Genomic DNA, 14,941 nt, shown 5'->3' on the forward strand with positions numbered 1-14,941 from the left:
GGCAAAAGGTGGAATATAATAGCTGAACAGAGATGGAAGAATCCACAATGTATATTCAGATTGCATCTCTTACCAATTTAAAATACTCCTAAGCCTTTGGCACAGAATCACAAAAGACATTGATCAAGAGTTAACTTTACTGTCTCACACAAACTGTGCATACAGACTTTTGAGATACATCAACATTGAAACTACATAGATGATAAAGAAAAGCAACATACCATATCAGACACATCCTAGAATGCTTGATATGGGCTTTTCTGGAATTACTTGGTTTTATAACAAAATAATAATTTTCAGTAATGATTGGAATTGACAATAAATTACATATCTCGCTATCCCCATATTTCAAAGTAGTCTGGTAAAAAGTTAAATTCTACGCCAAGCCTAATAGATATACAGCATCATAGCACAACAGTGGCAAGAGTATTACATAATGGATAAAGTACCATATATCTCCACGAAAATATATATCCATGACTGACATTTTGTTGTAATATTAAAATAATATCCTTAAGGGTGAAAGAAAAAGGAAAGCATCTCTTTCCAAACCTAAGTGCAGACAAGCATCGGTTTGTACACTAAGTGTACAAAAAAAAACATGTATTTCCTGTTAAATGCTGTGTTTGATTTAGCTCACCTGGAGTGCTGTGTGGGTAGAGTTTGCACTTTTGGGACCATTCCAAAGAGTGATCGCCGCCTACCTCGCACGTGGAGTTATCTAAATCGAGTGCACCTGAAGAAGTCGTACACAGTCGTGATGTAGAAAGTTTGTTCGGTAATCATGAAGACTCCACCTGGCTGACAGTGTTGGGGTTTCCCATATAAATAGAATGAATTGAAGGGACTTGGAACCTCTCATTCTAGTTCTGTGGAGCATTCATCCCTGTCTATGCTGCTACAGGTACATGCCGTTGATGAGGTAATCAGACTCCTCAGTGGTGAGGGGTCGGGCCTTCTTCAGCTTGTGGCGGACCAACCGCAGGCGACAGCCAATCATGAGCAGCAGCAAAGCCGTGATAATCAGGCCTAGAGCCAATGGCAGTATAGCACCTGCATGGGAGAAGAGAGAGAGAAAGGCAAGTCACAGACACTCATATACGATCTGTATTTCTGCATGTATAACATAATATTACAGAGTTATAATGAGTTGATAAGGATGAAGAACAGATCAGAAGAAAACCATGGAGCTCTCCCAGAAGCTTGGCTGATGCGTAAAACCCGCCAATTCAGACAAACAAAGGGATGTAATGGGTTCGGACTCGAGAAGATGTTGCATAAAGGTTCCTTCGTTATTCAATGTTTTAATTATTTTCACTGCATCAGGAATAGCATACAGATGTTTCGGTTTTACAGCCTTCTTCAGTGTGTAGGTAAAATGTTATTTGAATTCAAAACAGCCTTTGTAATAAAGATCAACCGATAAGCAGCAGATGCTGAACAGACCTGACTCAGGCCCTGGGTGTCCTCCCATTACTGAATGTGGTTTGGATATTGGGAACATGTCACGCTCTGGTAGTGGTTTGATCTCTGGCCACTTCATGGTCACTTTAGGGGCCTCTGCAGGAAATGTACTGGGTAAGACTGAAACAGGTGAGAGATTGTATTAAGGTCATGAATGATCATGTTCAGGATTAATTATCACAAGATAATTAAATGTACCTGTCTCTATGTGTTTGGTGGTGGGGGGAGGTGCCAATGTCGTTTGCTTGTTAGCGGGACCTGAATAATTTTGTTTCCATTATTCATTTGCATAATTCTATTCCTATATTTTATACACCTCATACAATATGCAATGATGATGCACATCAAAATCCAGATAATTCTTCAAAAATGTACTCTCTGTACCTGTTCTTTTTATACATTCATTGACGCAGTCTGCCACCTGCAGGAAGTTGTTGTGGTTGCCCTTGCAGCCTCTGTAGATGAAATGCTTGCACTCTTCAGCCACAGGGTCATAGAACCAGCGTGGGAAGATGCCTTTACATGGCCCCACAGCAGGGGGCGCTGCACAGGGCTCTGCTGGGACAGAGAGAGGGAGAGATTTGGTCTGGTGGAACATAGAGAGAGCAGAGAGAGGGAGAGATTTGGTTAGGTAGAACATAGAGAGAGGGAGAGATTTGGTCAGGTGAAACATAGAGAGAGGGAGGGAGAGATTTTGGCAGGTGGTCTCTGAAAAGTCTGTGATAAGGTAAAATGAGAAGTACCTTGCCTCATCTGTCTCAGGCTAGCCTAACCCAGAGGACAGAGGAGTGCTTTGCTCCACCGCTCAGGGGGTACATGGGAATGAAGGACCCCTGTCAGGCTCACTCCTGTCCCAGCCCTTCAAGTCTCACAGTGCCCCTGTGGCCTGCATTCTGCTTTGCCCCAAAGTTTCCAGATCAACTTTGTGTGTTTGGTGGTGGGGGAGGCACAATGGCTGCCTGCAGGGGAGAATCTGCCTCTCTCTGCACTTACTATCACACAATGGCCTTCCTCTCTCCGCTAGCACAGACAAAACTCTGGCCAACCAGAATGATGTGCAGACATGCCAAATGGATTTAATTCCTTCACAGCTGTAGTTCATGTTAACCATTACAGGCTTGTGTTTAAATCTGTTTATATGGTGTTTTGATGTGCATGGAATTGCCTACTGGGTTATAGCTAGCTAGGTAGTAACTACACAATAGCTAGCTAGATAATAGCTACACAATGACAGCACCTTGACGGACAGGGCTCTCCTGTTCACTGTGACTTGGCAGTGGTAGGACTTGGGGCACTGCCTTGCTCCAGTCACCAGACTGTGGAGTCTGTGGGGCTTGTGGTGGAGTTGGTCTGGCCTCCTCCATGGTCTTCCTGGGTCCACCCTGGGCCATGGAGTGGTCCTCAGTCTCCTCTGGCTGGGCCACAGGCTTGTGTGGACTGGGTAGACCTGCAGGGTGGGTCATTGACTTCCTGTTCCCATCAACTGTAGAGAGGACAGGGTAGGGTCATCTTGGGCTCTCAGACACATTATTAACACACATTCACCTGCTCATCATTAATTTATTGCAGCCCTCCTTGCTCTGATATTCCAGACTGTACAGCATCCATACAAATCCATCCTAGTACACTCAAGTCTCAAACTACACTCCATCTTAGTACGATCCAGTTGAAAACTACAATCCAACCTAGTACACGCAAGTCCACACAGGAAACCTACAGCCCTCTATTTTATTATTATTTGTATTATTATATTACAATATGATCAACGTTTCATTTATATAGCCCTTTACACTGGTATCCATATATACGGGTTGAAAATGGCAGATTTAGGCACTAATAAGAGCTTAAATTGGAACGCAGTGGCTGTACGGGAACATGGGTTTTGACTGACAGCTGCTGTGTGGGTTTAGAGTGACAGATGTTCTGAACTTGAACACCTCTCGCGACAAGTTATCCACATCCCTCCCGGTAGTAGGGCAACTTTGTTTTGGTCTGAGGGAAATGCTGTAAATTAAGATGACTCCATGTATTTTGAAAGATGAGATGTTGAGGATTATAATAAATACTGCTTTGATGTCATACAAGCAAGCCAGACCACCCTTGATTCCAAATGTGTACTTCACATCTCCAAATCATAAAAGTCATGTCATATACAGTGTCAACGTTTATGATCACTATGATTGATGTACAGTTACAAGATGACATGTCGTCATACTGGGTTGTTCTGAACAGAATGAGCCTGTTTGTTTATTGTGAAGAAAATTTGCAGCGGAACACGCACCTGAATGCACGCACCTGAATGCACGCATGACTCCGTTCTATGTGCACCAAAATGATGATCTGTTTCTCTGAATTGCCCTGTGAAAGCCTATCACTGTAAGATTGTATTGTATAACTTAGCTAGTCATGTTGACAACAGAACAAGCTTTAAAATCATGCCCACCTGATCCAGATTGTGATTTATAATGGAAAGTTTTGGGGAATTGCGTAAACAATCATGTGATGGTGGAGGATGCAGGGTTGTGTTCCAAACGAAGCAACTACAAGTGTGCTTGCTCTCGTTCCTCAACGGCACAGCTAGGAGAGCTCAAAAAATGTACATTATAGTTGAAAACTCTTCTTTGAGTCATAAAATGCATTGAAATGACTTAGAAACTGTGCACACTGTGGAGAGGCCACATAGAGACACCAGTTTGTCCTCTCACTCAAACCCTTGTCATTTTTTGGTCTTATATTGCACCTATCCCACATTTTCCAGGAACTGTCTTATCATCTTACTGAATGTATCCAGAAGATTTCATTATCAACAAATGTGGGAAAAAAAGTACAGTAAATGTAAAATGCACACTTGCGTCATGTGAACTGTTGTGTCCTCACCTTTGGTCTAATAACTTCCCCATTATCTCCAAACTATTCCCTTTCTATTGCTACCATGGTTATGCATATGCCTTTCATATTTATTCATTTCAGAAACATTTCAATTTAGCCCTATCCATGTAGGCCAATTCCCAGGGTTAACCTTTATTTTTTACAGTGAAGTGAACCATTTCCAGGAGCTCCTGCCTCCCTGTGGCTATCCGTGTGAGGAAGACAGACTGAGTGACTCACAGCTCTGGCAGAAATCCTCGTCAGAGCGTTCTGGACAATTCTGCTTCCCGTCATGGTATGACAGTCCCCAGGTATACTTGAAAGCCTTCCTATGGTTGCTTTGTTAAAGTGCTGTTCTGTGTATTCAATAGGTCACCCATCTTATGTTTGTTGGAATTCGGGATAAGACAGAAAAAAATGGATAATAATAGTATATTGTACCCATTACGTTACTGTAACATCTGTCTTTGAGGATATTCATGGTTTATATATAGGCCTTGTAACAGTGATCTACAGCTCCAGACAAGTTTTAAAGCTCATTTCCTGCAATTCTACACATTGTGTCATGTCTTGTGTGTGTTCATGTGATATTTCGTTGACTCAAACATTACAACAAAATGGGCTAAAAAACCTAGCTGAAAAATGTTAGCTGACATGGGCTAGTTGATATGGACATTTCTAACAAGTTTAAATAGGTCTCTATTTTGAAATTGCACCTTGTGCTGTCTACTATTACAACTTTCAAGAGTAAGTTGAACGCCAGACTGAGTTTCTTATCTCATCCATATGTGCATATCTCATCCGTGGCCCCTCAATGCAGTGAATAGATTACAATTATTCCCTGCCTGCTCATATGGATATGGCCCTATCAGGCAGCCAGACATTTGACTAGGGGAGCACTGCTCAATTCGTTTGAGCACTAAATAGCAGGCTCGCTTTCATTATCCAATGGATTCAATCCATGGAGGCAAGGATTTAATTTCAGTGCAAAGTTCATTGTCTGTAATGCATTCGTACTCATTACAGGCAACAGGATCACAGAAAAGCACAAATCAATTTTACCACAACAACAAAACATTGCTATTGATGTTAGCCAGAAATGAGGCGAGATCCACGAATGAATGATAGAGGAACATGAGGAGGCACATCTGGCTGGTGATATCTTTCAGTGAGAGAGGAGATTGAAGTGTTTGTCACCTTCAGCTTGGTGTTCTGGAGCCAGCACTGTCACAGTGACATTGTCTGAGCTCTTCTGTCCCGCGGTGTCTGTGACAGTCATCTGGAAGGTAAAGGAACCCTCCTGTAGACCACTGATTTTCAGTAACCCTGGCTGGGTCACCTACAGAGGTAAAGGGATCAAATGTTAGACAGAAAGCAAAGAGACAGTCTACTGGAAACATTGGGCTGGTTTCATGGACCCATGTCATAACGACACAAAGCATTTATCGGAGCCAAGTTTGTTAAGAGAGTCATGTTTCTGATGAGTTTTCCACAATAACTAAAAACTCACATCATCTCTCAGCCCACAATAGGGCTCTTGTCCCTGGGTCAGGTTGGGATATAATAACCTCTTATCTGCATATATGCAGCAGTGTATCATGGATCTCTGGCTGCACCATGCAAACATCCATGTTGACTAACTACTAACTACCCATGACTAACTAAACACATCAGGTTAGTTGCTAACTGTGTGTGTTCTAAATTAGACCTGTTTTATAGCCTAGCCTACACCTCGGTTTTCTATTGCAAACACAGCATCCATACTCTATACCTCAAGTGTATGGCTGACTTTATAACAAAGAGACAGCCGTGATTCTCAGACCTACCATGTCAGAGCTACCTACAGTGCAACATTATGACGTTCAAGATTACAACTCTGAGGAGAAAGTTTTTCTTCGAAACTATGTTTCCCCATCTTTTAAGATGAAGATGAAGATCACTTTATTGGTCAATTGTACACAAGGTCCAACCGAAATGTGACTTCTGATTTATCCCAAGCCCTCAGAAGTACACGTCTTCTTTGGTATCATGGCTTTGGCACATTTGTTTGTGCATGTCGCCATCTACTGAGCGGGAGTGTGTGGTCGATCTCATTACATTTTGTGATACAAAATTGAAAAGGGGAAAAATTGCACCAACAAACACCTTACACCTATATATCACTATTTAGTTTTTTAAAAACTAAACAAAAAAAGGACCCATTCCACTACTTTCGTTCAACACACCTTGTAACTTCTGCAGTAATACTTGTACACCCAAGTCTTTGCAGCTGCCACCACATCATCTATTCTCTGTGATTTACGTTCCATTTCTGCAGTACAGTTGATAACCATGGCAATGAATGCTAAGAAGCCATACCACTCTGTATCGGCTTAGGCCTACTACTCACCCTTTACCCATCATCCTCTACTCTCTTCACTGCCTCAGTATGCGACACCTTCTGTTCTACTCTGACACTGGCAACCTCAACTTGTCTCTCTCACACCAGGCATTTCTGATCCCCAGCAACATTGGCACACACTGTTTTTTCCACTACATATGACTTTGTCCCATACCCTCCCATTGCATACTGCTCACAACTCGGAATCTCCCTCCTCCACACCACTGCAACATGAACATAAGCTTGGCGTCTGAAATACATTAGTGGGTTCGGCATAAATGCTATCAATGGATAACTGACATATACTAACATGGCTTTCTCAGGTAAAGGCTCTGCTTCAAAACCCAAAAGGACAGACAGTGTCTTCTCAGTTCCACCACGCTCGCCACCGGGTCTGCGTCGCACCAAACAGCGGGCATCACACACAGGGAATATTCCATTTCAGTAACTCCACCTCAACACTTAACCAGTAACCACTCCGTTCAAAGGCGCCCCCTGCTCTGGAGAGCAAAGCAAGTCACAGGTCTTGTCACGAGGCGTGTGACACGAAGCGCCCGCTCCCTCTAGGTGGAAGAAAGACTTTAAATCATCACAAGTCTACTTCAAGCTACCTTCACCGATTTAACAGTAGCCAATTTGTTTTCTACCCAGCCTGAGACTACATATGGGTCAGCCAAAAGGTAAGGGATCAACTTTCCCACAAAATCTCGCTCCTACTGGGCCAGAATCATCCTTTGCATGACCATCGAGACGAGTCCCAGACTCAGAGTTCTTCACACCTGCCACCACAGATATTCATCCTCATTTCGTCAGGTTCAATTACGGAGCCATCAGAGACAGCAGAGTACGGTTTGTTGTACTTGGCACCATTCTTCCTCAACACACATCTTCCCTCCACTCAGCTCTTCTCCTTCTTCCTCGCTGTCCATAACCACGTCTATCTGCTCACCACGCTCATGCAGCGCATTCATCCACTGTATTGTTTGCAGAACATGCACTGATGGCATTTCTACAAAACCTAACTTCTGTTTGTTAGCCCAATTTACTAGTCTGGCATCTCCATGCTCACAAAACGTGCCACAATCGTCAGACAGGTCTCCTCCTCGTCATCCATCTTCAGACAGGACACACATACATACCGGCATACCGGTTGGAGAGGAGGTTACCAGCAACTGGTCGCCTGTAGAGCTGTTGTTGTTGGGGGTTAAGTGCCTTGCTCAAGGGCACACCGGCAGGCAATGGCATCTAGGATTTGAAACCAGCAACCCTCCAGTTGCCAGTTCACTTGCCGGCAATTTTTTCGGGCAGACCCGGGCCACGCTCCGGCTGCTGGATAGCCTCTAAATTGCTAGGCTACCTGCCTCACATTTTTAACCAATGACACCTGCTTCATTGTTTTCAGTGCACTCTTCAGTGTTAGTGTTTACCTTCATGTTGATGGCCGGTTCACCCTTCACCAGGGCCCATTCGTAGCGGGTGACCCCATGGTCGGCCACACTGTCCCGGCCGTCCAGTACCGCACAGTCAGTGGGCAGCTGGATAACTACATCCTGGCCGGCATTACTGCGGGGCGGCTCGTCCATGTCTGAAAACAGCCCAGTCAGAACCAACCTTGTCAAACACACCTGGACTCACTCAGATTAAATCTAATTTTAGAAGCAGGGGGCAATAGCAAATTATTAACCCAAGCCAAACACCAGTCTGATAATTGCTAGTGGTTGTGAGAACAGAATTACCAGCAACCAGTTATGTATTATGAATGTTTTGTCATAAGCAATACACACGCATTTATATTGTATCTTATTGAAAACCTGTGATTTATGTTCAATATAATTAACAGCAGACAGAACCTCACCTGGCATTTGAGTGCCATCATCAACTCTAGGGTTTTCCTCAGGTCTCCTAATCAAATTGACCAATCTGTTGACATCTCCACTGCCACTGGAGGAGATGAGGTGTCCTGTTGTATTGTGAGCCCGACTGTAGGTGCTAAACCCTGCCTGTGCTGCGAATGAACAAACGTTTTTATTTCTATAGGTGCAGCTGAACAAATAGCAGCTGAGGCTGTCGTCCGATTGTCTCATGTCCTCCTGGACCACCGCCACCGTGCAGTGAGGATCTGCACAGCAGGCATGGAGACAGTCTTTCCAACTGTACACCCGGTCAGGAGCCGAGAGGAAGGTGGCTCCCTGCTCAATGGAGGCAGTCGCTCGGATGATGTGCTCCTCTACGGCGTTGAAATCAGACAGACAGACGTCAACTACCTCTTCCTCCTCCCTGGTATACGTCTGGTCCTGTTGGAGCTGCTTGCGGAATTCCTCTAAGAGCTCCTCCACCCCCGATATTTTAGATTTCAAGTCTAATGTTTGAGAGAACCGGGTTTGAATGCTAGTCACTATACAGAACAGCAGCACACACGTAATGAGTCGATGATGCTCAGCCAAAGCCATTATGTTTACGCAGTTAAATGGCATCCCTCAGAGCTATTTTCACGACGGATGAGAGGCCCTTATTTCAACACAAAAAAACATAACGCAAAAGAAAAAGCATAATTGTTTCATATCCAATCATCTCGAATCACAGGTGAGCACCTTTGCTTCTTTAAAAAATATGCGGTGCTAAAGGCCGTTTGTCCGTATCATAACACTGCATTTAACATTTACATTACATTTAAGTCTGCGCAGGGAGCGCACAACATCTGTAGCGCAGGACATCCACAGCGATTGGAGGCCAAAAGAAAGAATTGACGTCAGTGTTCAGTCTCTGCACACCTGTCAGTTTTGCTTTTATGCAACTTCCTATGACAGAGATATGTCTGCAAGAGTAATAAAAATGATATTTACTCACTATTATTTGGCTATTAGACCTGTGAATATTTTGAAATCATAGCACATTATTTGTTTTCAGTTCATTATTTCAGCTGACACTTTATTTCACATTTACATTAAGACACATTTTTGTGTTACACAACAATATGTTATTGCACAAATAAAGTAATACATCTATCATGAATATGAAACAAAACGGAAACCTTTGAACAAAACGTGTATTTCTGACAGAAATATTTTAAATAAAAAAGGAACAGGTTGGTGGTATAACAATATGAAAATGGGTTTTCAGTTATGATTTTCATTCAAACATATACATTTGATTTAAAGCATTTGCATTTTTAAAGATAAGATATAGGCTACAAATGAAAGCAGGCTAAATAAAACTCCATACATTTGACAGAGTAAAATATTAATTGGGTCCTCCGACAATTTTGTTCCATTGCCAGTATCAATCAAATCTATCAAATATGGCTGCAAGCAGCAATGGATAGGGTTCACATGATGACAAAAAGGACCCGATCGGTTGGGTAACAAAGCAAGCACTCTGTCATGTAGGAACTATCTATCCTTTATGTGCAACCATGAGTCTAAATACAACATCTGGAGTTAATCTGACATATGGTTCATAAGGGGAAGATGATTTTGAGCATTAGCATTACATATGCAAAGAATGAGTTGTTAATAGTTTCCTTGTTTATTGAAATATCAATAGTAAAGTCAGTGTGGTTCATGTTAGGGATGTCCATGATAGTGATGACAAGTTTCACGTTGATAGGCCACTGTGGAGTGGATCTACAGTTGTTTAAATGGACACGTAAAATCAGATTTCCTGATTTATCAATAACTCAGTCATCTTTTTACCAACCCTTAGCTTTGATGATGTTTCACATTCAGCCAGTTTTGGTTTTATACATCTCCCTATGATAGAGATATATCTGCAGGATTAAGAAGAACTGAATATCTATTTAATATTATTAGACTACTAGACCTGTTAACATTTTAAAACCAGGACACATTATTTGTGTTCAGTTGTAGAAATGCAAGGGCCATAATAGTCCCTAAGCATTATTTCAGTTTACCCTTTATTTCACAGTTAAGTTTTCAAGACACGTTTTTGTTTACACAATAATATGTTTTTTGCACAAATAATGTCATCAATCTATCATGAATATGAAACAAAACGGACACATTTCAACAAAAATACGGTCCTATGGTTCATGTGAATAAGTTTCAAGTTTGGAAAAAAATCTATCCTGACACATCTTATGGGTCCTTGAGGCAAATTTGTTCAGCATGAGGAAAGACAGCTACTTACAAAGTTTAAAGTCTCTGGGTCAAACGGGGTGGCGGATATAAGGGTTTAAGTGAGAAGGCTTATAACAGCTCCAGCTTTGCTGTGAACCCTCAAACACAAATTTGCGTTACATATTTGATAGGACATCTAGCCATTTGTAAATTGTGTCACTGAAAATAGTAATTTACTGTCAATAAAATGTGCTATATATTTGCATAATTTACCCCCCAAAAATAACAAAATATACCTAACATTGTAAATTACGTAAAAAAATGACTTGAACAAAAGTCAAGAGCTATGATGTTTAAAAGCCTTCGACGCCAGTTAAACAAGTACAAAAGGGCAGGCATGCAGTGTTGACAATGAGAGCAGGGAACATCCATAAAACACATTTAAATAAAATAGTGATAAGAAGCCACTAGCAATAACAATGCTGTTTATCAAGATAATGTACAGAAGCTCAAACACATCAGTTAACGTTATATTTTGTCTCTCAGGCTTGTTTTAGAAAATGGTCAATCTCATGCTAGTAAACACATGATAGTAAAGAGAAAATTCTACAACCAAATAACATTTAAAGGTTAAATTCTCAGATATGTTTCATGATTTGCCCTGTAAATCTTGGCGCAGGTGTCATAACTGTTGAACATTATAAAACCAGTGGCACTTAACTCCATTTGAAAATAGGAATTTCCAAAAAACAACTCATGTGTCAATACTCAATACATGATAAACTACACTGGAACTGTCCCCCATCAGGACTGAGTCTTGGTCTGATAAATACTGAGTTTAAAGTGCAGTGGTGAGTGTTGAGGAGAATACTGAGTTGTTGTTGTTGTTGTGCTTGTGGTGAAGATCCTGTACTGTAGAGCTAGCTAACTCCACACGAGGACTCCTCACACTGGTTTCTGTCTGTAGTCTGTAATGGCCTTCCATAACTTACACAGCATCCCACCTCTGAGGAGGAAAACAAGAGAAAGATGAAGACGGACTTGAGATATTACAGTGTTTCAATCAGGTATTTGAAACGGCTGGATATTTGACAGTGTAGGAGAGAATACTGTATGTTGTATACCTTAATCCCAAACTCTTCAAGTCGTCTCTCATCACATACTGGAGAAGGTCATCTAAAGTGTAATCCTCGGTCAAAATCTACAGAATGGAAGATGGATCATGGGTAAAATCATTGGTACCTTAAAGAGATTAAGCTCGGCCAATAGATGGTGCTCAACTGTGTATCTGTTATAAAGGTTTTACACATACAGTACGCATAAAGCGTACTAACAATCAATGACTAGCCTCCAGGTTCACCCAGGCCATTAGTTTTAACAGCTTTACAACAATGCACACTGTTTACTTTAGTATAGGATTACATGGACGTGAGTTTGTTCACATAATGTACCCATTTAAAACAGACGTGGCCGGGGGCGGGGCTTCCTCAGGACCTACCCTGTCCATGGAGTCATCGTCAGCCCCATGGAGTCTCAGCCACTTGATCAGCTCTGGGTCACCATGGCTCACAGTGGACCGGCTCTTCTGGCTCACAGATGATGTAGGCATATCTGTCACACACATAAGTACAACTATAACTAATCATAGTAGACATATCAAATCATATGAATTGTCTGTTTCCTGATGTTTGTGTTGTACAAATAATTCCATTAGGCATTTAAAAAGCAGTCTTTTTTAATGCTCTTGTGCTCTCAGATAAAGGTGTGTACTAGTGTATGTTGGGATGTGCTCACCGATGGGTTCTGAGCGGATCCTCAGTAGTTTGATCTCCTGTTCCCTCTCATCCAGGACATGCTGGAGAACAGCCTGGTACTCTCTCTCCCTCGCCAGCAACTGCTCCATCAGCCTGGGGCGACACAGCAGGGAGAGGGGAGCGGAGGGGGAGACAGGGTCATTCAATGAGGAAACACAGTACTACTAAACACGGCTGCTGCAGGCGCCATGATGAAAATAAACATATTTGTGTTTAGGGCCCTGTGTTGGGGCCCATCTACATGACATAATTTACATTGGTGAGGAAATAATGTGAAGCTACAGGCAATATCTACTACTGATTGGTCACAGATGTGGAGTTAGTAGCAAAGATTGTTCATGACTTGTTGGAATAAATTTCTGGTTTTGTGTCTGACAGTCATTATCATTGTTATGACAGCACGATGACCCACCTGTTGGTTTCCAGCTTCATCCTGCCTAGTTCCATGGTGACGGAGCACTGGGCATTATGGGATCTGTTTGAGACGGTGGAACTGAGCGTGCTCACGCCGGAGGTGGCAACCGTGTTGTCATGGGCAGTGTTGGGAGGGGCTCTGCACTGATGGGCGGAGTTATCCTCAGGCTCCACGTCATCGTTATCCTGGTCGGCCGGGTCATCCTCCGAGGCCAGGCTGAAGTGGGGCCTTAGCTCTGGGCAAGGACACGTTATATCTTTACACCTTTACAGCAATACTAGCAATATCATGAAAACTAGTTAATATCCAACAGCTAAACTGCACCTTGAAAGAGGTAACATGAAAGATTAAGACAGCAACATCACAAGCCTCAATAAAGATCCCTCTATGATTAAAATAATCTTTAAATGCAATTGTTATAATGACATCTGACTGGTAGACACATATTCTTGTTAAATGACCCATTTACATAGTATCTAGTGCATTTCTGTATTCAAGGTTACACATATATGTTATGATTAGATTGGGGCACTGTTCAAAGTCATACTCTTATGTTTAGCTGGCAACCAGTGTCCTGGTTAAAATGTCATTTAAAACTCTGTGGCTGGAGGCACAGCTATTACCTGGCACCAGGATGGTGATGGCAGTCTGCACCGCTTTACGGATGATATTGTCCAGGGCGAACATCCAGTGGGGCTTGATGTTGTGGTTTCGTAGTACTTTGTTTACCTGGCGACGCATTGGTCAATCAATCACAAAGACAGACAGACAGACACAGAGACAGAGGCAGAGACAGACAGACAGACAGACAGACAATCCATCCATTAATAAACAGCTACACATGTACTACGGGTATGCATCCACATCTACCAGTATCCACACATTCGTGGAAAGGAAAACAGGCTTGACTCCAGCGGGTGTCTGTTTACATTGCGTGTGGTGGTTGCAGATATCTGAGATATCCCCCTATATAATGAGTCTATGGAAACAGCATTTCCCAGAAAAAAAGAGAGACAGCCATTTATAAAAAGCCATGCATTCTGGAAAATCCAAGTGTGAAAAACAAGTTTGTATCGTGAATTGATAGTAATCTTTCGCAGACAATGTACCCTATAGACCAGAGCTGGTTTCATATGTATCCACTAGGGGGAATCAGAGCTCAGTATTGACTGAGGCAGCTTCAACCTCTGCCTCCCACAGGCAGCTACAGGCTAGTGTCATTTCATTTGCATAATTGTATTTGTGAGGCAGAGGACAGAATCAGCCTCTTTAAATTATGTGCTTTAAGCTGACACATTTCCCTTCTATTACCCTTTCTTAAAGGTCAAAAGTGTTTCACAGTCAATTGTCTGAACTGTTTGTTTAAACAATGGCAGCATGGTGACATAATTCAGCTGTGAACAGTTTACGAAACCCCCTTGAATCATACTTCAATGTCTCCAGAGCCTTTGGTCTATACAAGGACAATTTCAATTCCAACCCATTCACAGTGGACAAATAGACAATGGGATATTTTAATTATCATAGGCCATGTAATGCTTATAGAGAGACCTACTAATAGGTGAAGAAAGGGCACTTACTGCATCCTGGAACCCAAATAGCACCACTTGTAGTTGGCTAATGGCCGTGCTGTCAAAGTCTAGCTCTAGTTTGAGCTGGGAGAGGGTGTTGGCTATGATCTTCCTGTCCGCCATGCGCACAAAATCCCCCAGACTGACCACCAGGGTGGAGATATGCTGATGTCTCAACTTAGTGTCCGATGTCTCAGAACCCTGCACAGACAGGGGAGAGACGGATGGAGAGAGGGGTGATGAGAGGAGGGTGAAGAAAGGAGTACATATGATAAGGGTTTTGTTTTACCCTGAGAAAGCCCCTCATCTAAGCCTGGTCCCAGATCTGTTTGTGCTGTCTTGCCAACTACTAT

At 42.4% G+C, this 14,941-nt stretch overlaps 2 protein-coding genes across 4 annotated transcripts in view; both read right to left on the minus strand.

Moving 5' to 3' along the window:
- Nucleotides 1-123: 123 nt before the first annotated feature.
- LOC115107689 (low-density lipoprotein receptor-related protein 11-like) lies at nt 124-9,457 on the minus strand. Of its 2 annotated transcripts, XM_029631212.2 has the most exons (8): nt 8,568-9,456; nt 8,140-8,297; nt 5,530-5,671; nt 2,702-2,947; nt 1,849-2,019; nt 1,663-1,722; nt 1,447-1,584; nt 124-1,053 (listed from the first exon to the last, which is right to left on the minus strand). In XM_029631212.2, exons 1-8 carry the CDS (start codon nt 9,184-9,186, stop codon nt 899-901), a joined length of 1,689 nt encoding a protein of 562 aa, XP_029487072.1. In that variant the 5' UTR covers nt 9,187-9,456; the 3' UTR covers nt 124-898. The 2 variants fall into 2 exon arrangements, with proteins under 2 accessions (XP_029487072.1, XP_029487073.1); XM_029631213.2 differs by lacking the exon at nt 1,663-1,722 and having other exon boundaries at nt 8,568-9,457.
- Nucleotides 9,458-9,619: 162 nt separating this feature from the next.
- Nucleotides 9,620-14,941, minus strand: part of LOC115107688 (mitogen-activated protein kinase kinase kinase 5-like) — a 57,421-nt gene continuing 52,099 nt past the window's right edge. The window contains exons 24-30 of one of the 2 annotated variants that reach the window (XM_029631211.2): nt 14,598-14,789; nt 13,641-13,746; nt 13,015-13,252; nt 12,583-12,695; nt 12,287-12,399; nt 11,913-11,989; nt 9,620-11,794 (exon numbers count right to left, since the gene is read on the minus strand). In XM_029631211.2, the coding sequence (XP_029487071.1) occupies nt 11,734-11,794; nt 11,913-11,989; nt 12,287-12,399; nt 12,583-12,695; nt 13,015-13,252; nt 13,641-13,746; nt 14,598-14,789 (900 nt within the window). In that variant the 3' untranslated portion in view covers nt 9,620-11,733. Of the gene's footprint in view, nt 11,795-11,912; nt 11,990-12,239; nt 12,400-12,582; nt 12,696-13,014; nt 13,253-13,640; nt 13,747-14,597; nt 14,790-14,941 lie in introns of those variants that run through there. The other variant, XM_065008726.1, reaches the window with a different exon arrangement.

Source organism: Oncorhynchus nerka, linkage group LG24 (genome assembly GCF_034236695.1).
Source record: "Oncorhynchus nerka isolate Pitt River linkage group LG24, Oner_Uvic_2.0, whole genome shotgun sequence".
NCBI classification, from domain to species: domain Eukaryota; kingdom Metazoa; phylum Chordata; class Actinopteri; order Salmoniformes; family Salmonidae; genus Oncorhynchus; species Oncorhynchus nerka.

Excerpts from the sequence above, each read along its gene's own strand:
- LOC115107689 (XM_029631212.2), bottom strand. The coding sequence starts at position 9,186 with ATGCCATTTAACTGCGTAAACATAATGGCTTTGGCTGAGCATCATCGA. Across the intron at positions 2,948-5,529 it reads TCCAGAACACCAAGCTGAAG|TTGATGGGAACAGGAAGTCA; the intron begins GTGACAAACACT and ends TCCTCTCTACAG. Across the intron at positions 1,054-1,446 it reads ACACCCAGGGCCTGAGTCAG|GTGCTATACTGCCATTGGCT; the intron begins GTCTGTTCAGCA and ends TCTCCCATGCAG.